Source organism: Thunnus thynnus, chromosome 1 (genome assembly GCF_963924715.1).
Source record: "Thunnus thynnus chromosome 1, fThuThy2.1, whole genome shotgun sequence".
Lineage (NCBI taxonomy): Eukaryota > Metazoa > Chordata > Actinopteri > Scombriformes > Scombridae > Thunnus > Thunnus thynnus.
This window is the reverse complement of record NC_089517.1, coordinates 2,225,326-2,249,868: the sequence shown is the minus strand read 5'-3', so window position 1 is coordinate 2,249,868 and position 24,543 is coordinate 2,225,326. Positions and strand designations below refer to the sequence as shown.

At 40.5% G+C, this 24,543-nt stretch overlaps 1 protein-coding gene across 2 annotated transcripts in view; it reads right to left on the bottom strand.

Moving 5' to 3' along the window:
* Positions 1–24,543, bottom strand: part of LOC137183673 (nuclear receptor ROR-alpha A-like) — a 105,961-nt gene that overhangs the window by 10,226 nt on the left and 71,192 nt on the right. The window contains exons 1-7 of one of the 2 annotated variants that reach the window (XM_067591001.1): positions 22,417–22,591; positions 8,070–8,155; positions 6,793–6,934; positions 4,219–4,487; positions 3,937–4,138; positions 1,121–1,242; positions 739–871 (exon numbers count right to left, since the gene is read on the bottom strand). In XM_067591001.1, coding sequence (XP_067447102.1) covers positions 739–871; positions 1,121–1,242; positions 3,937–4,138; positions 4,219–4,487; positions 6,793–6,934; positions 8,070–8,155; positions 22,417–22,444 — 982 coding nt within the window. In that variant the 5' untranslated portion in view covers positions 22,445–22,591. Of the gene's footprint in view, positions 1–738; positions 872–1,120; positions 1,243–3,936; positions 4,139–4,218; positions 4,488–6,792; positions 6,935–8,069; positions 8,156–22,416; positions 22,592–24,543 lie in introns of those variants that run through there. The other variant, XM_067590912.1, reaches the window with a different exon arrangement.

The window sequence follows — 24,543 nt, the reverse complement described above, 5'->3', positions numbered from 1 at the left end:
TGTGTCTTAAACCAACAGTCAGGAGTTTAAATAAACATGAAAGCTGTGTTTCTTGCTGTAATCATTCCTCCTGTTCATACTGACCATTAGAAGATCCCTTCATAATGACCTTACAATGGAAGTGATGGGGGACAAAATCCACAGTCCTCCTTCTGTGCGAAAATGTATTTAAAAGTTTATCTGAAGCTAATTTGAAGCTTCAGCGTCCAAATGAGTCAAATCAAGTAGATATCTTTCAACGTTAGAGTCTTTTTAGTGCCAAAGTTCCTCTTTTTGTTACTATACTTCCACCTGCAGCTCAACAGGGAAACACTGTCCGAGGAAACACAAAGAGGGAATTTGATGCTAAAAAGACTGTAAATGTGTCAGATATCCACTTGATATGACTAACTCAGACTGATGAAGCTGAATAGAAGCTTCACACAGACTTTTAAATGACTGTGTGGACACACTGTGGATTTTATCCTCCATCACTTCCATTGAAAGCACATGAAAAGTAAAAGTGCTCATCTCTGCTGGAGACTAGCAGCTACTAGCATAACACACCCTAATCTCCAGTTGCATTATGGGTAACATAAGCAGCAGGTTTTGACAAGGAGGAAGAATGTGTGGAATAAAAAGATGATATCTCTGGTTGTGCTGTATTGATTATTATATATTCCAACAGTGTTCTGGGACTACGATGTTAAATCCGTTGAGGACTCACTGCATGAAGCATAAATAACCTCTGACTCTCACCTGCTTTCAGCAGCACTATCTGGTCATTCTGACAGAGATCCATGAAGCCGTCGATACGTTTGGCGAACTCCACCACGTACTGGATGGCCTCAGTGATCTTTACGGCGCAGAGCTGCCACATCACCTCCCGCGGCTGCACAGAACAGACAGGAAGTTTAAACATCAAACCTCTGAACTGAAGGAACTTCAACTGAATGCACAGACACACAACCAGATGTCCTCTAAGTGTTGGAAAAATAATCAGCAAAATCACTTTAAATTAAAAAAAAAATACACTGAGACTCAAAGAAGGTCAGACGGTGCTGAGTCTGAACTTTAAACATCTCTTTGTCCAAAGTGTCCTGACTGTCAAAGAGTGTCCTGGATATAAAACTAAACACACCTTGCTCTGGTAGCTCTCCACCTCGTCCTGCAGGAAGTTCTGCCAGCTCATCTGCTGCAGCTCCTCCCTCAGGTACTGACACGTCTCCAGGTGAGATTTAGAGATGACCTGAACCAGGTGATCTGCAGCCAAACACACAACACAACACTGAGCTGGTGATGTTAATGGATACACAGTCATATACAATACAGTGATGATGCTCCAGTCTAGTCATCTGAAGTTCTGTAGCCTTGGTTGCTAAGGTGGTTGCTAAGGTGTTTCCATGTGTTGTCCACTCTCATATTTCAGATGTGATTCAGCTCCAACATGTACGGATGGATTTGAGAAGTTGACATTTGGAGTAAAACTGGAGAAAAGAAATGAAATCCTGCTACTATAGTTTGTTTACGTAGCCTCTGGAGCCGGAGGAAGCTTCCTGAAAGCTGACCAATCAGAACAGAGTGGGCTCATCAGGAGGCGGGGCCTTAAAGAGACAGGAGCTAAAACGGCCTGTTTCAGACAGAGGCTGAACTGAGGGGCTGCATAAAGGACCAGTAGAAGATAAATAAGGAGTTTTTAACTGGAAATCATTCAAAGACATTCCAGTAGAGCCCCAGAATATAAATATAGAGCTGGAAATGTGCAGAATATGTTCTGTTTGTGTCGGTGTTTGCATGCAGCCTATTACAAGTTATAAATTGGAGAAAATACCAACAGTTTTATGTGTATCAGTAAGTGTTATAGGTGAATAAGCTAAAATTAGTAAATCTCATAATGATATTAAGCATGTGTTTCTCCTGCTGGAAAGGAGGAAGCTTCATAAATGACCCTTGGGTCCCTCTATGAGATAGGATCATTTGATTCCTGTGCGATATACAGTATCTGATGATTTCTATAACTGTGAGACACGTGATCAATACAGGCATCGGGTGTTTGTTCCTGTATATTTTGGCAAAGAAGAAGAATTTTTACACTTAATGAAACTTTGTCAACAAAATGTTTGTGAATGCAGCTCAGATAAGAAACAAACCCAGGAGGAAAATACTGTAACTATTGTTCTGTTAATTGATGCAGCATGAATGAGTAGATATGAAATAACAGCAGAGACCAAAACAACACAGAACGTGGGGCAGCTAATAAAGCTTCTGTTTGGTTGGGGGCGGGGTGGGGGGGGGGAGGTATTACGATAAATGCTTTTGTCAAAGGGGGAAAAAAAGTGAATAAAAAAATCTCCAGGGAGCAGAAGTAGATGATTTCCCCGAACGAGCGCCCTGCCACGTCCCAATCGGCTCTAATTAACAGACAGCTAATTACCACACAGAGATTTTAATGAGCTCTGAAGATGAGTTTCCAACCTCCTGCTATTTTAAACCACCTTTCTGTCTGTTTGCCCCACAGTCCCCCCCCTCCCCTCCCCACCTCTCGTTCTTCCTTTTGTCTCTAACTCTTCTTTGTGGCCCTTCTTTCCTCTCCTCCTCCTCCTCCTCCTCCTCTCCGTCTGCTCCACTTCTTTCAAGATATTTCCTCATCTTCACTGTGTTTGTTTTTCCCTCCAGCTCTTTACAACCTTCTGCCACATGGTGGATGTTTTATTTATTTTATTTATTCATCTTTTTTTTTTTTCAGAGCACCACATCCACTGCCAGGAGTGGATCCAGATTTTTTTTTTCCATTGTGGGAGATCACAGTCAGAACTGTAATCCCACTGAGCTGCTCTCCTGGGATTTACTAGAATAAGAACAATCTCTGAGCGTGTAAATACCAGCTGATGATAATCAGACTGAACTGCTGTTTCACTCAGTCTGACGTTGTGGACGGGTTATTTTGTTTTGTTTTTTACTAACCAAGTAGTCACATCATCATCTTTTAAGTTGACATGTTGAACTTGTTAGCAAACAGTTGCTTATTTCCACATCCAGCAGTTACGGAGCAACATTATCATTCATGTGGAGTCGTATTTCTGTCCACCTGGTGAATGTGAGTCCAATATTCACTCTCTTTTAGCTCTGTTTTTGTTCTCCACCAACTCCTGAGGGAAATATCTGGCTCTTTAGCTGCTAAATGCTCCACTATGTTCACTAGCTAGTCTACAGCTAACTGTGTCCGTTTGCTGTACACTACCTGCTGAGCTTTTTACAGCTTTTTCTCTGAAAACGACACTATGAGACGCTGAGAGTGAACCAGAACAGTAAAATTGCAGCCGGACAGATAAACAATGAGCTGAAACTCACTATAAAGCTTAATCAGTGGAGGATTTTTAACATAAGACCTACAAGAGCTGGACAGGTTTGGGTTCCAGTAGCTGGTTCCATTTTGGTCCCAAGCTGGTAAAATACTTCACTAATTGGACGTAATTTTTTTTGCAACTATGTCTCCTATAAATTATGTTTACATACAACTGTAATGCTACAGCAAATATGTTTTGTAGGAAATTATGTTAATTAATGTATTTGGCAAGTTGCAAAAATGTTGATACTGAACATAACAGTGACATACTTCATTTCTTCCTGCCTAAATATCTGTATGTACATGTAGTATTTCCTTCACTCCAAAAAACATTGTCTAATCCAGGAAGTGATTATGTTTGTCACCACGACATAACTGGGAAAACAATTTACTAATAAATAAACATCCTGTCAACTCTTTACTGTCTTCTAGCAAATAAAAGCACAGACGCCCTAAAAAAAATCCCTAAAATTTCTGCACTCGCTGGTTCACTTGAAGTTTTTGTGCATGTGTCATGTCTGGTCTGTTCAGTAGGTTTTTAAAGCTGGCATAGAGATTCCCCTCCTCCTCCTCCTCCTCCACCTTCCTGCTGCTCTCCTACAGTATCTCACCGAGTTCGGCCATTGACGTGGTGGGCGACGTCTCTCCGTCACTGAAGGAGCAGTACGGGAAGAAGCCGTTACTGGATCTGTAGTCACACAGCGGCTCCAGTTTGATGTCGTTAATATCGAGTCCTGATTGGTCCGGAGATGGCTGGATGTCCAGGTAATACCCACCACTTCCTCCTCCTCCTCCTCCTCCTCCAGAGTCCGTCTGTTTTAGGGACAGAGGGTTATTTAATTCAATGTATACGTATTTTTTCTCAACACTTGTGAAAAGTAAAAACATCACACCTTTGACGACACTGATCCTCCTTCAGGGGAGTTCTGCTCCATGTAGCCTCCCAGCTCGTCCGGGAGCTCGGTGAGGCCCGTGGAGGAGAGGCCGTAGTGGGGGGACAGCGGCTCAGACTCGCCCGGGCTCGGGCTGCCGAGGCCGGGGTGGGACACAAGGAGGGGACCCTGCTGCTGCTGCTGCTGCTGCTGCTGCTGGAGACGATGCTTCTGAACCTCCGCGTACAAACTGTCCCGCTGCTTCTTGGACATCCGACCAAACTTTACAGCTGGAAGAGGAGAAACAGGAAGTTAGCAAGGAAATGACAAAACAAAACAAGTTGCATCTTATACATAACACCCCTGTGTGTGATTCATCATTTATTCAATTTCAGGTTCTCTGTTTGTTTGTTTGTTTCCGGTTTTATTTACTAAGTTTTGCTTTTCTGTTTTAATTTTTAGGGACCGAGCCCAAAAGGTAGAGGACTACTGTAAAACAGTAGTCCTCTCCTAAGGACGAGGACCCTATTGTTTTTTGTGTGTTTGTTTGTTTGTTTGTTTCTTTCTTTCTTTCTTTATTATTACGCGCTTAAACCCTTAATTTGACCCCCTAAACATGCTCAAAAACTCACCAAATTTGGCACGCACATCAGGTCTGGTGAAAAATTTGATAAAATGTAAATATTAACCCCTAAAGTGCCAAAATGTGCTCTCTAGCGCCACCTATGTAACTAAAATGGCCACCATGGCCCGTAGGAATGTCGTAGAGAGATCAAACCAAAACTCAATTATTCGTCTCATCAAGACCTACAAATCATACACTGACACCCCTGACCTAAATCCAACAGGAAGTCCGCAATCAGCCTTTCAAAATAAGACTTTGCCCCAATTTTGGCCCCCGAACAAACGCTATCTCCTCCGAGGGCATTAATAGTATTGGCTTCAAACTTTAATAGATGACTTATGACACTATGCTGAAAAACAGTTGTTAAAAACTTTGTAATAACTCGAACGGTTTGGATTTTATAAGTTCTGAAAGTTGCAGTGCCAAATCACACCTTACAATGTAAAACAATGGGGAGGCAATCTATGGGTATGAACTTTGTGTCAAACAGAGGCTTCTGATGTCTAAACTATAAGTCTGACCACTTTCAAACCTGTATCAGTGGATTCACAACGAAATTTACCACTAAAATATGATTTTTAATGTTAGATTTGGCCAAAGTCATGGGATTTATGAGGAGATTTCACAAGAAGCGTACTCTACAATCCTCCTCTCCAACTGCTCCTGGTGATGTCACTCCCTCAGTGCTGTGAAACATTCCGCAATACACACTCATTATAAAATCACAGGAGGAGCAAGAAAAGACTTTAAAACTCACACTCTAATATCTCAAAAACAATAAAAGATAGAAAAAACATGTAAATTCAAGATTTGTAGGTCAAAGTCTCGTGACTCATTTAAAGTTCAAATGAAGTTTGTATCTAAAACTATGTGGAAGCAGTAAATGTTCAAAAAGGTGTGGGTTCACTCACATTCTCCATTCAAATATATGAGTATTTTTCTGTGTCCAGCTGCAGTTACTTATTGTCTCTACACACCTGACAGTACACATGTCAATCAAACTTTCAAAATAAAAGCACACTACACTTGTGAGAAATATTCCTCATTTTTAAAAAGCAAAATGATCTGATCCCGACGGGCCAGAGTGCGAGGTCACGACCAACGCTGCTTGCAGCTTTAATTATAACTGTATTATTATTTTGTCTCATTTTATCTTATTATTCTAATATAACTATAATCAAAATTAAAAAAACAAATTAAAACATGAAATTAACACAAAATAAGTCCCTAAAAACAGGGTGGTTCATCTCATGATTATTTACTGAATTCTGAAAAATTAATAAATATGTCAACAAAGCCAAAATATGAATCTTTTTGAAAGCTTTTTATACAAAAAATTCCAGATACAGCATTAGAACTGAATATTGTAGCCTCATTCACTAATTAATAAGGCATATTTTGTTGTATTAAGTGTTTTAGTTTGCAATTTTTATTTTCTGTTATTGTAGCTTCACACAAAAACAGAAAAAAATGATCAGAAATCATGTAAACATACAGTAGAGTAACTTTTGTGTGTCCAGACTTATGATGTGATGTAACATACTTTCAGTCTGGCTGTTAAAAATCTGTCAAACTCATCATAGCAGTGTAACATGGATTTGAAGGGATGTTGGTTTACGTTGCTTCTCTTTTGTTAGATTTGTTTTGTCCTGCTTCATATATTGCAAACATGTCAGACAAGTCGGCTGCTGCAAGACCATGAAGCTCTTCAAAGACGAGTAAAAGATCTTAAGCAGTTCGATAAAAGAGATTTAAGTAGAGATATAAATCATCGCGCTCGGGAGTTTTCAGAGCGTGAAAAAATGTGACAACAGGTGGTGTTTTTTTTGTTTTGTTGCATCTGCAAGCAAACATCTTGCAAAACTGCTGATGGCTGGTTGTTTCTGCAGGTGAGAGCGTGTGTGTGTGTGTTAATAAGTTTGTAATGTGCGTTAGGGTTATTTATAACTATATGTGTGTGTGTGTCTCACCATCTCGGGACATGCCCACAGCCAGACATTTCTGCAGACGGCAGTGCTGGCAGCGGTTGCGACTCGTTCGGTCGATCAGACAGTTTTTCTGGCGAGGACACGAGTAGGCGGCGTTACTCTGCTGACTCCTCCTGAAGAAACCCTGAGAGACGAGGAAACGGTCGTATTTGTAGTGTTTTGATTTTTATATGCAGGAGTTCAGTCAGTCAGCGACACCATGACGTCCTCAGGCCTTCACTCATCTTTCTAGCACATTTTAAAGACATTAAAGGACAGGTTTGCCCCCCTCCCCCATCACCCCTCATGACCCCGGGTGTCCGTCCACACTGCCACAGCTCCTATCAGCCTCCCTCTCCTGTGCTTGTATGTAGATGAATCTCCATAAGCTGCTCGTTGGCTGTGAAATGAGCCTCCAGCTGCCAGCAGCTGTCACAGCAGCAGCTGCTGCTGCAGCCGAACACACCAGCCGCCCGTTTTTTTGGGGAACCAGGAGAAAGTTTTTTTGTGCCAAACGGTTGTGATTGATGATCCAAATTAGCCCCAGTTTGTGCCTCTCATGTATCAGCAGACATTCAGGTCACAGAGGTAACCGTCAGTTTCTCTATAAGATAATTAACCCTCTGGGCTTCTGGTGCCTCGACTCTCTAAATATATAAACATTCCTAAACATTCACTGCTGTAAGTTACAAGCAAGTCATTGATATAATATTTTCAGCACATGGACTATTTGAATATGTAGGCTGCAGTGACATCACATCACATCATAAAAAGTTATAAGAACAAGAAGTGAAAAGTAGAATTTCACACAAAATACAACTATGTGCAAATTACATGATATCTTTGTATCCCAGGGCCTAAGGTAAAAATAAATAAATAAATAGCTGTCCATATTCATTTCTTGTTGTGTTTTTATTTTTTTTTTAAATATGGAAACTGACATTTTTGCCACCCGTCACTTCCACCAGGCTGATCTTGTTGTTCCTCATTAATAAAACTTTTGCAAACAGAATAAAAACACACATTTCACTATATGTGTAATGTGCTCATGCCCAAATGGTCAAAGTGTGCACGCAGGCAGGAAGTCGCTCAAAGTAAAAGCCTTAAAAATGACCAAACAAATGTAAAAACACCATAAATTAACCAGAATCTGAGACTTGGAAGTAGCATGTGATCTTCTAAAAGAAAGATAAATAACCGTCTCCGTGACGACACCTGAGAGACAGCGGGAAGCTCAGGCTCAACAGGAAGTGAGGTCATGTGGGGGGGGGGGGCCTTACCTTACAGCCCTCGCAGGTGATGACACCGTAGTGGATCCCCGACGATTTATCTCCACAGATCTTACAGGGAATGATTTCAATCTGAGCTGCGGAGAGAAAATACAGAGTGTCAAAACATCTGTCAGCAGCTGCACGAGAAACAGTTGAAGTGAAGGTTTAATGGAAATCAGCTCATTTAATACGTAAACGTCAAGACGGAAATCTTTCACATTGAAACCTGAAACATTTCTGTAAAACTTAAACACAAAGTCTGAACTGAAAACATTAATTATCTCAATCTTCAAACAATAAAATCAGTTTAATAAACTATAAAACGCTGTGAAAGAGACTTTTAATTTGAAATTGTTGATTAAATTCCTCTAAGATCAGATCAACCAATAAATATTTTACATTTTCATTCAGAACAGCTGCATGGATGAATAAATGAATATCCAGCTTTACATGCAGCATGTGAGAATTTATAAAACTCTCTGATAACATTATGAAACTGATGTGAGAGAGAAACTGTCTACTTCCTGCTGATCAGGATGTCAATGAACAGATTCCATGTGTGAGAAGTTGTAAAGATGCTTCATTCATGAAACTGCCTTCAGGTTAACTCTTCCTGAAAACCTCGCCACACATCTGAACATTTCTCACATTTTCACTCCTATAACAGTCAGACTCATGATGGACAGGTTTCAAAAAAGGATCCGAATCGATGCAGCAGAAGCAAAACCTGCCACCTACATTACCCACAATGCAACTCCACTCAATTCACTTGACTGTACAGATTGTGGTGTGCAAGCCTCCAGGAAGCTTTGAAGCCAATTTGACATAGTGGCCAAACCGTGTAATTACATCACGTGACGCTATTGGACCCAAAAAGACTTTTTCCCACATTATGAAAGAAACGTCTGTAAATCAGCAGATCATATTTTTTGAGTGTCCTGTGAAATGACTTGTTTCACTAACAGAATTTGATCCACTCGGTCTGATCACATTTCAAAAGTCTAGAAGAGCTGCATGATTGAACCATTTTATCCAAATTAAGTTAGCCGGAGGGCTAAACCAGAAGTTAACCGCCTAGTGAGCATGCTCCATGGCGCCTCTATTGGCGGCTATTTTTTTGACTTCATGCGCCACTGAGCAACTTTCATAGGAATGAATGAGACCCTGCATGACGCTGTATCCAGTTCCCTTTATACATCCATGGTGTGTGTGATGCTAGTAGCAGCTAATTTAGCATGGAGCTGCTAGCATCCAGCAGAGATGAAGAGCTACAGAGGTTTGATAACCTCACTGCTCTCTCTCTCTCTCTCTCTCTCTCTCTCTCTCTCTCTCTATATATATATATATATATATATATATTAGGGCTGCAAATAATTATTTTCAGTAATTATTCATCTGTAGATTATTTCCTTGATTAATTTCAATTTTTTAGTCTGTAAAATGTCAGATAAAAATTCCTAAAATGTCGTTTTGATCTCCTAACCCTAAAGACATCCAGTTTACTGTCACATACGACAAAGAAAAGCAGCAAATCTTCACGATTCAGAAGCTGGAAATAATGAACGTTTTGCACTTTTGCTAGAAAAAATAAGTTGAAGATTAATTGATTTTCAAAATAGAGACAAATTATATCCGAGGACGACAGATGTTGTTTTTGAACGGAGAGAGCATCGCTGTAACAGCAGCTCCTACAGAGAGTGATGCATCATGGGTTTTTTGTAGCATTAATGTCGCTAGGCTAGCAGGTTGCTTCCAGTGTGTTTATAGTTTGGTTAGATCAGTTTAACCTGCAGGAGTTTCTGAAGGCTCATGTTACGTGTTTTTCTGCTGCAGAGGAAATAAATTAATTTTTAATTATCTGTCAAACACTTATGATGTTGACTGATGACATCTCTTCTCTTTGGTTTGATAGTTTCTCAGATCCAGTGTGACAGTGAGGTTTATCTTCAAAAGGTCTATTTACAAAAACAGGTGCATAAAAAGCCAAGTCATCTTATAATCAGACTTGTCTTATATATCGATATATATATATATACTATATGTGTAATGATTGTTTGGAAAATGTATTTTTTATGAAGGAGTTGTTCAGTCAGTGAAGGATCTCAGCTGTCAGACAGCAGCTCAGACTGACTCACTCTGTGTATTTATACACTCAGCAGTAACAGAGTGACAGTTCGCCTCTCAGCTGCTAAATTTAGCAGCGAGAAGTTATGCAAGTCTGCAGCCACACACACACACACACACACACACACACACACACACACACACACACACACACATTACAATCAGTCTTAAGACACAGACTGAAGGAGTGATCATCTCCCAGCTGTTTGTCTGCAGCACAGAAACTCTTCTTTCTCTTGTCTGGTTTATTCATTTGTTCCTGGGTCAAATTTATTTTAACTACTTATTTACATAAAATAAAATAACAGTTGGGTTTGAGTCTTAAAACTTCATGTTTTCAAGACCAACATGCTGCTGCTTTCTCTTCAGTGCTTTTGAAATCAAACTGATCACTCATGAAAACAGCAGGACATGATTTTTGAATATGTATTTGTTTATATTTTGGCAAATAATCTCATGTGAATCAGCTCTTTGCAGTGTAACATGATGTTCAGATCATTATCACATTTCTGGAGGTTTATTTGTGATGGACATCAGTGATAATGATCCTCAGGAAGTATAAGTCCACCTTATTTTTATTATCTGTTACTGTGAGTCCTCTCTCGCTCTCTCTCTCTCTTTCCCTGTGTGCTTCAGTGTCTCTCGTCCTCCCTCAGAGCAGGACTGACCAGCTGACCCAGAGAATAAAGATCTACAAGATCCACTGATGCACCCAGTGAACCACAACAGCACTCAGATTAACTCCAGCACAGTGTGTGTGTGTGTGTGTGTGTGTGTGTGTGTGTGTTTCCTCACCCAGCCAATCGTTCTTTACCACAGATCAAAAGCAACGGCACCAACACCAAACTCTGTTGTTTTTTTTAAAAAAAGGGCATTTGTCTAAAACAGGATGTTCTCATGATATTGTCAACTTCCTGCTGTCACCTGCACGGACCACATGACTGTTTACGACAGTTACCGTAGCAATGGCAAGTGCACAGATATCCCACAAACCAGAATGTTTGTTGTGTTGAATGAGACAACCTCACAGTATTATGAAATAGTGGTTAGTGTAAGTGTGATTCTTTGAGTTTAGCAGGAACAAAAGGAATAAACTTCACACTATGAAAATAATAAAATGTACGTTGAGAACTTTCTCCTCTCGTCTCCTCCTGAGAGCCTGAAGCTGCTGGACAAACATTACAAAAAAACAAACAGATATTTGTGTTTGCAGCTGGCTGTGTATTAATAACTGCAGCTCTCACATCAGGTCTAACTTCAGGTGGTGGCTTTGTTGAACCATGTTTGATGATGAAACGCAGAATTGGGGATTAATGCTCAGAGGGCTAATTACTGCAGAGAGGAAAGTGTGTGTGTGTGTGTGTGGTTTCAGTAGTGTGTTTGGCATCATTTGGTGTGTATATCAGGTCTTTTTTTAATTTGTGAGGTTTTTTTTACTAGTGTGAAATATACCTGCATTCACAGGAAAAACAACAGCGGTGTTTCCCTTGTATTCATTCTAAAATTATCAGCACTGCTGCCAAAATTTCAGACGATCATTAACATCAACGGGCTACTAATGATTCTCACTCACACACACTGTGCGAGCATAACTCCCTACATTACTGTGGGATGTTTTTGAGTCATCGTGTGTGTGCGCGTAGCGAGCGTGTGGTTGAGCGAGCGGCAGGAAAGTGATGGTGTTGCGAGCGGAGCAGGAAAAGGTTCGCAGTTAGTTGTCAATATGGCAGCATAGACCGCAGCGTGTCAGTTAATAAATGCTGCAGCTTCTCAGCTTCTCAAGATCGAGAAAAGACTTGTTAGCGACAACACGTTAGCCTAACCTGACCAGGCTCACTTAAGGTGGACTGACCTTTAAGGTGGACCAGATATTCTCCTGTCTGGCTGATGAGTCTCTTCTGAGTTTTTGATCAGCCGCCTGTTCAGCTAAACCCACCATCTTTGTTTTCAAAGACATCAGTTCTTCTATTTTTAATGAATACATTAATAATAATAATAATACATATAATTTATGGAGCACTTTTCAAGATACTCAAAGATGCTTTACACAAGTTAAAAAAGATCCGAGATCAGAGTTAAATCAAACATTAAAAGCAGACAGTTTGCTGCATTTATTATATATTCTGGTCTTTTTCTTGGCATTTAAGATCATCACTCACTTTTTGGTCAAATGCACAAAGGATGCATGAGCATTAAGCTCTGAACGTGTTTTATTTATAGTAACTTTATTTATATATCATGTCTTGTCAAACGTGTAAAGTGCTGATGTGCAGCTCTCACACAGTATCTCATTCAGGGGCGACGATGATGCTGATGATGAAATGTGAGGAAGGTTCACCTCCTCCTGAACAGCTGTCATTCATTAGGCTGAAACCAGAGATTTACTACAAGTTTATGAGGATTTGCTGCTTTTCTCTCTTTAATATGATTATAAACTCAATATTCTTTTGAACTTATGTTATGGGATAGGATTAGGGTTAAGGGTTAGGATTAGGGTTAGGGGCTAGGGTTATGGTTAGGGGGTTAGGGTTATGGTTAGGGGGTAAAGGTTGGGGGTTAGGGTTATGGGTTAAGGTTAGGGTTATGGTTAGAGTTAGGGGGTTATGGTTATGGGTTATGGTTATGGGTTAAAGTTAGGGTTATGGTTAGAGTTAGGGGGTTAGGGTTATGGTTATGGGTTAGGGTTATGGTTATGGGTTAGGGGGTTATGGTAAGGGTTATGGTTAGAGTTAGGGGATTAGGGGGTTATGGTAAGGGTTAGGGGGTTAGGGTTATGGTTAGATTTAGGGGGTTATGGTTATGGGTTAGGGTTAGGGGGTTAGGGGGTTATGGTAAGGGTTATGGTTATGGGTTAAGGTTATGGTTAGAGTTAGGGGATTAGGGGGTTATGGTAAGGGTTATGGTTATGGGTTAAGGTTAGGGTTATGGTTAGAGTTAGGGGGTTATGGTTATGGGTTAGGGGGTTAGGGTTATGGTTAGGGGTTATGGTTAGAGTTAGGGGGTTAGGGTTAGGGAGTTAGGGGTTAGGGTTCGGGATGAAGTATTTTTTCCTGACATTTTAGACAAAATCTATTTGAATAAATGATATTGATTTTGTCCAGGCTGCCTGGGCCCGGCGGCTCAGAGTGACCTTTGCTTAGATGAATATGATGTGACAGTTTCTCATCCTCCTCTTCTTCTGCTCACTGAGTCTTTAAATCAGTGAACCTGAGAGGAAATTGTTTTAATGAGTCATCAGCTGTCAGAGCATCAAACACAGAAAGCTTTCATGTTTGTCAGCATCTGCTGCACCGACACACTCTTCTTCTTCTCCTTCTTCTTCTTCATCATCTCTCTTATCCTTCGTCATCCCTCCTCCTCTTCTCAGGTAAAACACAAGAGTCATTATGTTTCTTACATTTTGTTCTTTGTGACTGTTGCAGTCAAACAAAGAGTTAAATGTCTGTGTTCCTCCACAGATCAGAGGCATCATAACATAACTCTGCCTTTTGTTTGAGGTTTTATTTGTTCGCTGATCTGCAGCCATAAAACAAAAACTCCACTCTCAGAAACTTAAGATATTCCCAGAAAAGCATCTCATAGTGACAGAATGTAGCGTGATCGAGCTTCAAGAGGTGCCAAGAAGCATATCTGAACTCATCAAACTTCTCAGAATGACTCCTTGGATTCATGCTGAAATTTTAAGTAGGTGTAAAATCCTCCGATTATGACTGTGTTATTTATGATTTTCCTACACAGTGAGTGGAAGCAGAGCGAGTGACATGAACAGTTTACGAGAAATTAAAGATGTTGTGTAGTTTTTCCTCAGCGTTTCTAAGCAACGCTTGAGTCAAAAGACTGATGAGGAAACAGTTTGGTTAATTTCTGTTGAATAATTTACTGAAAAACAGTAAAAACACAGAAAACAACTGTAAATTGTATCAGCAGCCAGGTTTCCATTCAAATGTAGCGCAAACTTTAAATTTCCAGAAAATCTGAGAAAATGTATGTACTGTATATTAGGACTTGATCAGTTGGTCTCGGTGCCATTAAACTGTCGCAGAAGAAGACGACACAACCAGACTACGTCATTAAAAGAGGACTTTTAAACTTTTAAAAGATGCGATAAACACAAAAAGTTCAGTCTCTTAAAAATCTACAATTAGATCTCTGAGCAGCAGAAATAAGGCGCCACACCCACCTTAACTTCTGTTTTTCACTGGAAAAGTGACATTTTCCAGTTATGTCAGTAATAAATATCATCATATTTGTGTTTCAAAGCAACTGAGTGTAAACAAAGAATTGAAGGGAAAAGCCAAGACACCAGTAGTCAGGTTTATGTCAAACTGTAGTGCAGATTTGAACTGAAATTTCAGGAGATCAATAAAAGAAAATGCAAATTAATGTGTATTTCCATCCACTTCTGATTGTGAATATTAATAGTTGAGCTGTCTGATCTGATTCTCCTGTCAGTGCAGTAAACCACAAAAAGAGGAAGAAGACAGTCAGAGCTGAAGTGATGGAAAACATAACATCACAACCTGCTGATGGAGAGCATGATGGACAAACAGCTGACATCACAGCATTGATGAACAGCTCTGTGTCACATACTGAATGCTGCTCAGAGACCAAGAAGAAGAAGAGAGCTGACGGTGAAACACGTCTGCCGCCATGTTTCATCTCTCCAGCGCGGCAGAAGCTTCAGGGACGTTTAAGTCACATGCTTCCTGTATGACAAACTGCTTTTGCGATATTTCAATTTTTATCTGAATTTCCAGCGTTTCCACTCACGTTCTTTTATGCACAAGCTGAAAAAGCACATAAAAGTGGACCAATGGAAACACACCTAATGACTCCATAACAGCAGGTTTATCAGCCTCTATTAAACATAAGGAGAAGAAGAAGACAAACATGACGGGTGAAATACAGCAGCCAACAGCGACCGGAGCGTTGAGCATAACAAATAAGAAGAAAAGAGTAAAATCAGCAGGACAAAACAAGATTAACCCTTCATGGTCCATTAAAAAATTAAGTGAAATAAGTGAAGCAACAGCTGACTCTCACATGCTGTAACATAACCTCTTTACCATTGACTGCTGCTGTGATTAAATATCTTAATGTTAGCAGGATGACTGCCATAAAGTACAGTAACCTACTTGGTTATCTACTGTCTTATCTCTGCCTCTGCTAAATAAAACTAAGTTCTCTCATAACTGAGTTTGTTTTTGTCACATTTACCACTAATAGTATCTGTATTTCTTGCCAGACGCCTCCTGTTTCCATTTATCCATCAGCCCTTCTGTGAATTACATCGTTATCACCAGAGCTAATTCATGCTAGCAACCATCAGACTGTATTTCCGGCATGTGTGAAGATGATGTGGTTCGTAACGTTTACATGTGATCCTTATGAGATCGTTATTCACCCAGCTGACAGTCACAGTAATCAGTCACAAGGACGGCGAAGAACGTGACAACAGTAAAACCGAGAGAAAAGTTATTTCACCTCTTCAGAGGATGAAATGCCTTGCTCATGGGTTACTCTCACTCAGAGACGCCCCAGCGTTAATCTCCTCCTATAATCTCAGAGTGGATGTAATAACGGCGGACATATGGCGGCGCACCGACACTGTTCCTTCAGCCTGTTAACAGACGAAGCAGCAGTTGGTGCGTTTGCTTCGTCACCTCTCCAGCAGGTCGGTGTTGTAATCTCCAAACTGTCTTTGCTTCACCTCCACATGTGTGTGTTCATGTTTACAGCTCGACACTGAACTTCATGTTGGTTTCAAAGTCTCACGTTCATCAAACTCAACCTGTTTATATTCTGAAGGAAGAATCTAATCAGAGGTCAAAACCAAAGAGAAGCTTCGAGTCTCTTCCTGTTTGGTTGACAGCTAAATCACTTTTACTGCCTGTCGGTGTTGATTATTGTTTTGCATTTGATTTAAATACTTATATTCTATAATACTTCATTTTTTATGTCTGCTACTGTCACGTTCAAACACATAGGAGTTGGTATATTTTCGTTTGTTTACTGGAAAAATGACGAAGTTAGTAAAACACATAAAGATTTCATAATTTATCAGCTTGAAAAATCAGATCAACCCGAAAAACTCGAAAAGTTTGATATGTTTAGAGGTCTGGACCCAGGTGTACCCACAGTCGAACTTCCTGGCACCCGCTTGCATATTTCTTTTTTTAAAATTATTATTAGTATTATCAATTTATTTTTTAATTTCAAGACAAAAGACAGAACAACACGAGGAACACAAAACAATTACAGAGAACGAGGGGATGTGTATGTGAGTTTTACACATCTGGTTTTTAAATGCGTCTAAACCAATAATTGTTCAAACTAATCAACTAATCGATCTGTTAAAAGAATTTCTTCGTAATGACCATTAAACAATAGAGACAAGAAGGAGTGTTTCTTTTTAGTTTTTATACACCTTAAGTGGGCGTTACAGTTCTTTTCTTAATCTATCAAATACAGACTTATAGATAACGTCATGTCTGTTTTCAGTTCTCCTGTCCATCTGACCCCCAGATGACACGTCTCACTCTGTCTCCAACAAATTTTAATTTCTATATCTTCCTCCTTATAAATATAATACTGAACTTTCTTTAACCTCAGCTGATGAGTCTGCTGATGTTGCAGAGTTGCAGTATCATCATCATTTTTATAACACGATCAATAGAAAAAATAATCAGCAACTATTTTGATTCATTTTTTTATAGCAAAACTGCCAAACATTCATTGTTTTCCTGCTTCTTAATTGCTTCTCAACAGTTTCATTGTCATACATGTCAGTAAACTGAACGTCTCTGTGCAGCAAACTGTTGATATGAAGAAGAAATGTCGGGTTTGGAAACTGTGGCGGACATTTTTCACAGTCTGACATTCTAGATAGACTAAACGATGAATCAAGAAAATAATAAACAGATGAATCGATAATGAAAATGATCACCACCTGCAGCCCTACAGTCACATTTTATCCGTCCTGCTGAATCTGAATCTGCTGATAAACAGAAACACTGATTGACACGACGCCGACTGAAAGCCTCTGATGAACCACTTCAACAGCGTTCGAGGCTGTTTGCCTGTCAGTCAGAGCGTAAACATTTAAATATCTCAGCTCAGAGATGAAAACATCATCACATCAGCTGCTCCGTCCTCTATAATCTGAGCCAACAGGACGTCTCCGTCTCCGCTCTGATGTAGCTGCTGGAAGTTAAAGATGCAGGTGTGAACTCCTCCACCGACTCAGATCATTTTCTACATCTGAAGTAATTAAATTCAGAACTCCACATGAACGCTTGAACCTTGTAGAGTTTTCCCCGTAGACAGCTGCAGATGCTCATCGTATACAGTAGATACAACTGTATATGATGTGTAATTAGCAGCAGAGCAGCGGTAAGTGAAGGCTAATGAGCTGAAGGAATTTCATGAGGGCCACCACCGTTACTGTGTTTACTCCAAAAATGCTAAAGCTTCGGCAAAACAAGTCCCCGATGGATAAATTATCTGAAACCGAGCTGTAAAAAAAAAAAAAAAAAAGTTTCACAGAGAGACGGATCAAAGAGGGAGGAGAGAGGAGGGCCGTGTAGCCGCCACTGAGCCTTTGAAACATGTCAAGGTTTGCAGTGGAAAACCGCCTTCCTCAACCCCCCCCCCCCCCATCCTCACCCCCCCCCCCTGTCCTCCTGCTTTATCTTCTGCTGCAGCTGAAGTTCAGTTCAAGTCTGATTTAATTCCTGCTCCTCTGCTGAACAATCTTCCTGTTTTTCTCTTCCTCTACACGGTTTTATCACTTGATGTTTTTCCTTCGGTTCAGCTGTTTCTGACTGATAATTCTCTGAGACTATCAAACTTCTTTTAGGGCTGTTTTAAAACCAGCAGCGTGTTTGTTCTGCTCTGAATCATTGAATCAGTCGGTAAACTCGGTTCAGTTTCTTTACACACAGAAAAAATGAACCAAAATGCATCATTAAAGCCAGGTGAGAAGGTTCTCTCCTCTCATTGGTCGGATGTGTCTGGGGTGGGAGCGAAAACGTAAAGACAGGAAGAAGGTCCTGAAGAAGCTGTTAGTCGAGGTCGGACCTCCATCATTCTCCTGCTAGCTGCTAGCTGCATCCCAGCATGCAAAGCGCTCCTGGCTACGGGAGCCGTTTAGCTCAAACTTGCAGCCTTGTAGTCGGTCAGAACAAACTGCTCCAGAGCTGGTTTGAGACTGGACCGAGACCAGTTCCTCTAAAAGGGTCTCTCAGTACCAGACTGAGCTATGCAGGGAGGAAAACGACCCTAAACGTCACCACGGTAACGGGGCTCTGCTTCTTTACTCACAGGTGAAACAGTCCAACCTCACTAAATGCCTTCATTTTTTAACAAACACAAACATGAAAAAGCTGCTGAGAACGTGAGGATGCTCCGTTCGATTCTGTCAGAAAACAAAGAGTTTTCAGTCTGACGATCCTCTCCGGGCGCCGGTCGATGCTGCAAACCCCCGTCCGCCTGCAGACGCCTCTCTATCGGCTGCGGCTGTACCGTAGCTCCGGTGGTCGCTTTCTCCTCCAAACAGCATGATATTCAGCCTCATGAGTTATAATAGTGACGCCACATCTCTGCTCTGACATAATATTGTAAAATAAGTTGTCTTTTTGTTTTAGATTCAGCTTTTATGTCCACCTGAGGCTCAAAAGTCTCTGGTTCGCTGTCGGCAGAATCACAGAGAAACTGCAGCTTTTGACTCTGTTGTGTCTGATTCAACGGCGCGATATTCAGCCGTGTATCATGAAAGTAGTTTTCATCCAATTATGTTGATATTTCAAAGTATTTAGCAGTATCGTATTTTAATGTCTGCTTTTCCCTGTCGTGTTTTGGGAGACCCACGTTTTATCATCCTTGAAGGCATCACTACAGAAAATGAGGAAACACAGTTTGTGGTTTAAAGCAGATCTACAAAGTCATAAACAACCCGGAAAACCAAATGAATTGTGGGTAAAAGAAGTCAGATGCAGACATTTCTCCTGTTTGGAAAAACTGAGCACAAGACAATAAAGTTAGCAGTAATCATATTCAGCCATTTCTTCATGTGTTTGAGTGTCTGCAGCAGAGGTGATGTCACCAGTGATGTCACCGCCCCCGACCCCAGAGCGCGCCCCCCCCCCTCCCTGCAGAGAACAGTTAAATAATCTCCTCGCTGTTGTAATCCTGTGACATAACCGGCTGGCTGAACGCCTCCTGCAGCGTTTTCTCACAGACTGAGAATCTGGACCAGACAGACTTAAAACACACACACACACACACACACACACAACAACAACAACAACAACAACAACAAGCCTGTAAAAACTGTTTGAATGAACAGACATTTACAGGAGAAATGATGACTGGAATTAAATTAAACTGTATTTTGGGTTAAAACAAACATATTAAAGCTAAAAACAGACAAAGACTCTGATACAACTAAATACATGGAAACAAAACAGAGTCCTGGTTCTGGTCCCAGTTTGTTTCCTCTCATGTACCAGCAAACGTTCAGGCCACAGAGGTCACCGTCAATTTCTCAAAAAGATAAATAAAAGGTCATTTAAAAACACTTAACGCTGTTCTGAAAGACTCTTTTAGGCCTCTGGATGATGAAGAGTGTTTTATCCAGGTAGCTGCCATTTTTGTTTAAGTTCGTAAACAGAGACACATCTTTTTTATCTTGCAGTGAACAGAATATTTTTTTCATCCAGATGGTTTGAAGAAGAGCTTGAAGTGTTTTTTATTGGGTTTTCCAAACATCGCTGGTTAATAATCTTTTAGAGAAACTGATGTGTATGTTGTGACTATATAACACTAACAAGTCAAAGTTTGTCAGACTGTTGTAGAAGAACGTCTGTCACTCCTTCACGATATTTGCTAAAACGTAGGTGCATACTGATCACAAGCAGCAGATGTCAGTGAACATAACGCGACATAACCTCACATCCAGCAGGTACGGAGCAACATTATCATTTATCTGGTGAATGTGAGTCCAATATTCACTCTCTTTTAGCTGTTTTTACTCTCTACCAACTCCTGAGGGAAATATCTGACTCTTTAGCTGCTAAATGCTCCACTATGTTCACCAGCTAGTCTACAGCTAACTGTGAGCAGGTAGTGTTCAGCGGCTTTTTACAGCTTTTTCTCTGAAAACGACGCTATGAGAGCGCTGAGAGTGAACCAGAACAGTAAAGTTGCAGCCGGACAGATAAACAATGAGCTGAAACTCACTATAAAGCTCCGTAAAGCCGAGAGGAGCTGCAGAGTCAATAACACATTACACACTGACAGACCAGATTACATTATTATTGTAAAAAAGTCAGTCATAGGTCAGAGGAACAGTGAGGTTTGTGTTAGAGTAACTACTTCTCTTAGGTTAGGAGGACTTTGTTGTCATGGTTACAGTAACCACGCGGCTAAGCTCAGACAGTTGTGGTCATGGTTTTTAAGAACAGTGTTGACTCGAGGTTGTTTATGTGAAACAGGAAGTGAACAGTGACTCTTGTGTTACAGTCTGATTGTTTTGTCGAAGGACCCTTTGTTGCTATAACGTCACCTGATTTCCTCCTTTTCTCTCGTCGTCATTACTACGGTCAGTAGAGGGCGCTGTCACTTGAACGTACGCATACTGTATGTACGAGGCACCCGCATTAACAGCTGATCTTGTGGTTTATCTTTGGGGAGGACAGTCTCAAAAAAATGGGCAAAAAACAACAATATAATAAAATAATGTCACGATAATGTCCTGTCTTTAAAATCAACAGTCCAAAAGCCATAAAATATTCAATTTACCATCATATGATCCACACATGAGAAGCTGCAACCAGCATTTTTTGCACTTTTGCTTAAAAAAATTAGTAAAATTATGATTCGATTATCAAAATAGTTGCCAGTTAATTTTCTGTTGATGGACTAATCGCTCTAGCTCTAATTCATTTACAGAGATAATGCTATTAAGTCCTATTTTCACCTCTTGAGCCAACAATAAAACATCCTACAGGGAACTAGGTGATAGACAGACACGATCACTTTCTAACCTGTTTGCAATCTATGAATCTAATTGTAAAAAGTATTTCATAGCATCTTTTTTTACATACTGCTACTGATTTCCTATAATATCTTCTTCTATGGTGATTATGATGCACATGTCATCACATATTCTGCACATTTCCAGGCCTATTTGTTTATTCTGGGTCTCTAATAAGTTAAAAATATATTTATGCAGCCCCTCAGTTCAGCCTCTGTCTGAAACAGGCCATTTAGCCTCCCTCCCTCCCCCGATGGAGCCGCTCTGTTCTGATTGGTCAGGAAGCTTCCTCCTGAGGTTACGTAAACAAACTATAGTAGCAGGATTTCACTACTTTTTTTTTTTTCTCCTCACACATGCTGTTTGTGGGCATCACTTTGCATACTATAAATGGGACACATGTGTTACAATATTCTTATGTCATTTTGGGGGGAGAGTGCATGCATTTATGATAGTAAATAAACATTATCTTTGTTTATCTTTCTGACTGAAGGCAGAGACACACATGGCGTGACACATGACACATTCTGAATCTGATCTGTTGGCGACGACTGATGCAGCGAGTCTGTTCCAGTCTGACGTTGATAAAATCATAGAGTGTGAATGTAAAGACTTCACATCCAGTCGCTGCCTTGAATGAATGAATCGACTCATATACGTCCAGTCTGGTTAAAAACTCCTTATTTCTCATATATACTTATATATTTGTCCCTCAGCTCTACTGACGTGACTAAAACCTTGTCAGGTTTCCTGCAGCTCATAAACTCATATATTCTCAGAATGTCACATTACTTTTTTACCACATCCTCCTCCTGTCCACCACACACACACACACACACACACACACACACCTGCTCTCAGCCACACACACACACTGACTTTACAATGTCGTTAATTTAATCACGATTCCCAAAATAGTGATTACACCATGAGAGGCACACACACACACTTCACCTTACAGAGAGCAAACTAGTAAACATCCTCAGAGAAGCTTTGTGTAACACAGACAGAGTGGAGCATCTTCACAGACACAAAACGTCTTCGCTGCACAGAAAGAGAATTCAGCACATGTGAAATATTTCTTTATCGTTTGATTGAGAGAAATCTTTCTGCTTCAGGATGGATCAGGTTAAAATGGTAAAAAAGTCAAACACAGAGAGAAACAAAGCAACACACACTCAGGTTCTTCTGTCCTACCTTTCATGTCAGAAATCACAAAATACATATTTAAAATCCAGACTCCTGGAGGAAGCAGCGGCAGCAGTATCTCCTCTCTGTGTGTATGTGTGTGTGTGCCTGTGTGTGTGTGTGTGTGTGTGTGCGTGTGTGTGTGTGATCGGCAGCAGCTCTCACAGCTCTGACATCCTGAGCTGCTCGCTGCACCGCATGAGGATCCATGTGACTGTGACATCATCACAACGCCCCACCCACCCCCCGCCCTGCCCCGCTGACTGACACGGCTGCCAACCAATGAGAAGGCAGGGGAGGTAAGAGACTGTTTTAATAGCCTGTGTGTGTGTGTGTGTGTGTGTGTGTGTGTGTGTTTTCTGCTCTTCACTTCTCTATAAAGATTTAGTTTAAATTTAGATTAAAGAACAATAACAGCAGGATGTTTAAAAGCATTTTCCACCTTTTTTAAAAACTAACATATTAATTAGCTAATTTAGTGAATTTTCAATCCTTTTAGTTGGTTTGCTTTGGTCTGAATGAATGGATGAGATTTTCAGTTTCTTTTCACACTGATAATAATTAAAGCCAGGTGAGAACGTTCTCTCCTTTCATTGGTCAGATGTGTCTGAGGGCGGGAGCGAGGACGTAAAGACAGGAAGAAGGTCCTGAAGAAGCTTCTGTCTGCCCAAAGACAACATGCTCGGTTGTTAGTCCAGGTTGGATCTCTGGCTAGCTGCTAGTCGCTAGCAACTGTTGATTTTCACTCATCAACATCCCAGCTTGCAAAGTGCTCCTCCGATTCTCACAAACGAATTGCAACCCGGAGGAAAACCAACCAGAGTGAACTACACAGGCCCTTAGTTAAGGGGACTTTCTTTTTTTTTAAAGCTTTTTGTGATTTTCTGTTATTTATATCCTGTTCTGATGTCGGATGTTAAACATGGTCAAAGTTCCAAAACATCAAGTAAACGCATATAAAAATGTTGCCTGTAAGTCAAAAGTCAGGGCTTCAACCTGCTGTGAATACTTCGTTTGTTACTTTCCCATCGAGCTGATGTCAGATTGTTTGCGCATGCCAACAAACGGCCGTTCGTTGCTAAGGTTGTTGCTAAGGTGTTTCCATATGTTGTTCACCACGCTGGTAGCTCCTGGTCTGACAAGTGAAGCCAATGTGGAAGTCCCTTAAACCTGCATTCTTTCTACTGGCTGCAAAAAGAAGTCTGATTGTATGGAAGTCTATGAGAAAATGACCCTACTTCTCACTTGATTTATTACCTCAGTAAACTGTTTCCTAATGAGTTTATGGTCTCAATCGTTAGTTTCAAGTCCTCTTCAATACAGCATGATGTTCATTTTATAAATTATGGTTCCATTTAGAGTGAACTGGACGATAAAGCAGCGTATGCTTTAGGGCGTGGCTACCTTGTGATTAACAAGTCGCTACCATGGTGATAATGTTGATTGCGTAACGTAACCATGGCCTTAAAGAGACAGGAGCTAAAACGGCCTGTTTCAGACAGAGGCTGAACTGAGGGGCTGCATAAAGGACCAGTAGAAGATAAATAAGGAGTTTTTAACTGGAAACCATGCAAAGATATTCCAGTAGAGCCCCAGAATATAAATATAGAGCTGGAAATGTGCATGATACTATAAAGCCACACTTCAGTAACACAGTATTTAAATGAGTTCTTAACACAGTATTAAATGTGTAATGTTTACATTTCTATTGTTGCCAGTAATTTTGGTATCATATAAAAGCAGAGTAGGTGGGAGAAGGTGATAGTTTCTATTCATGTAGGAAATAACCACAGCCTGGCATTCAGGCTGTGGTTATTTCCTGGAGGCAGTATGCACCAGTGCAGACCGACTTATGTATCAAACTGGAAAAAGAATTTGTTTGTTCATATTTTTGGCTGCACTAGATCCAGCTGCGCTGCTTGAAACGTCACCTCCGAGGGCAGAATGTTAAATTTTCCCAAATATTTTTCCCAAATTCCTCCTTTGCAGCTCTTAAATGTTTCCATATTTGTTTCCAGAAATGGGGAGGAAAATTAAGGGAATTGAATCAGCTAATGGACGGATCAAACAAACTCATAAAGTCTTTCTTGCAGCTGTACTTTTGCTGAGTTTTCTCACTGCAATTAAAAATCAATT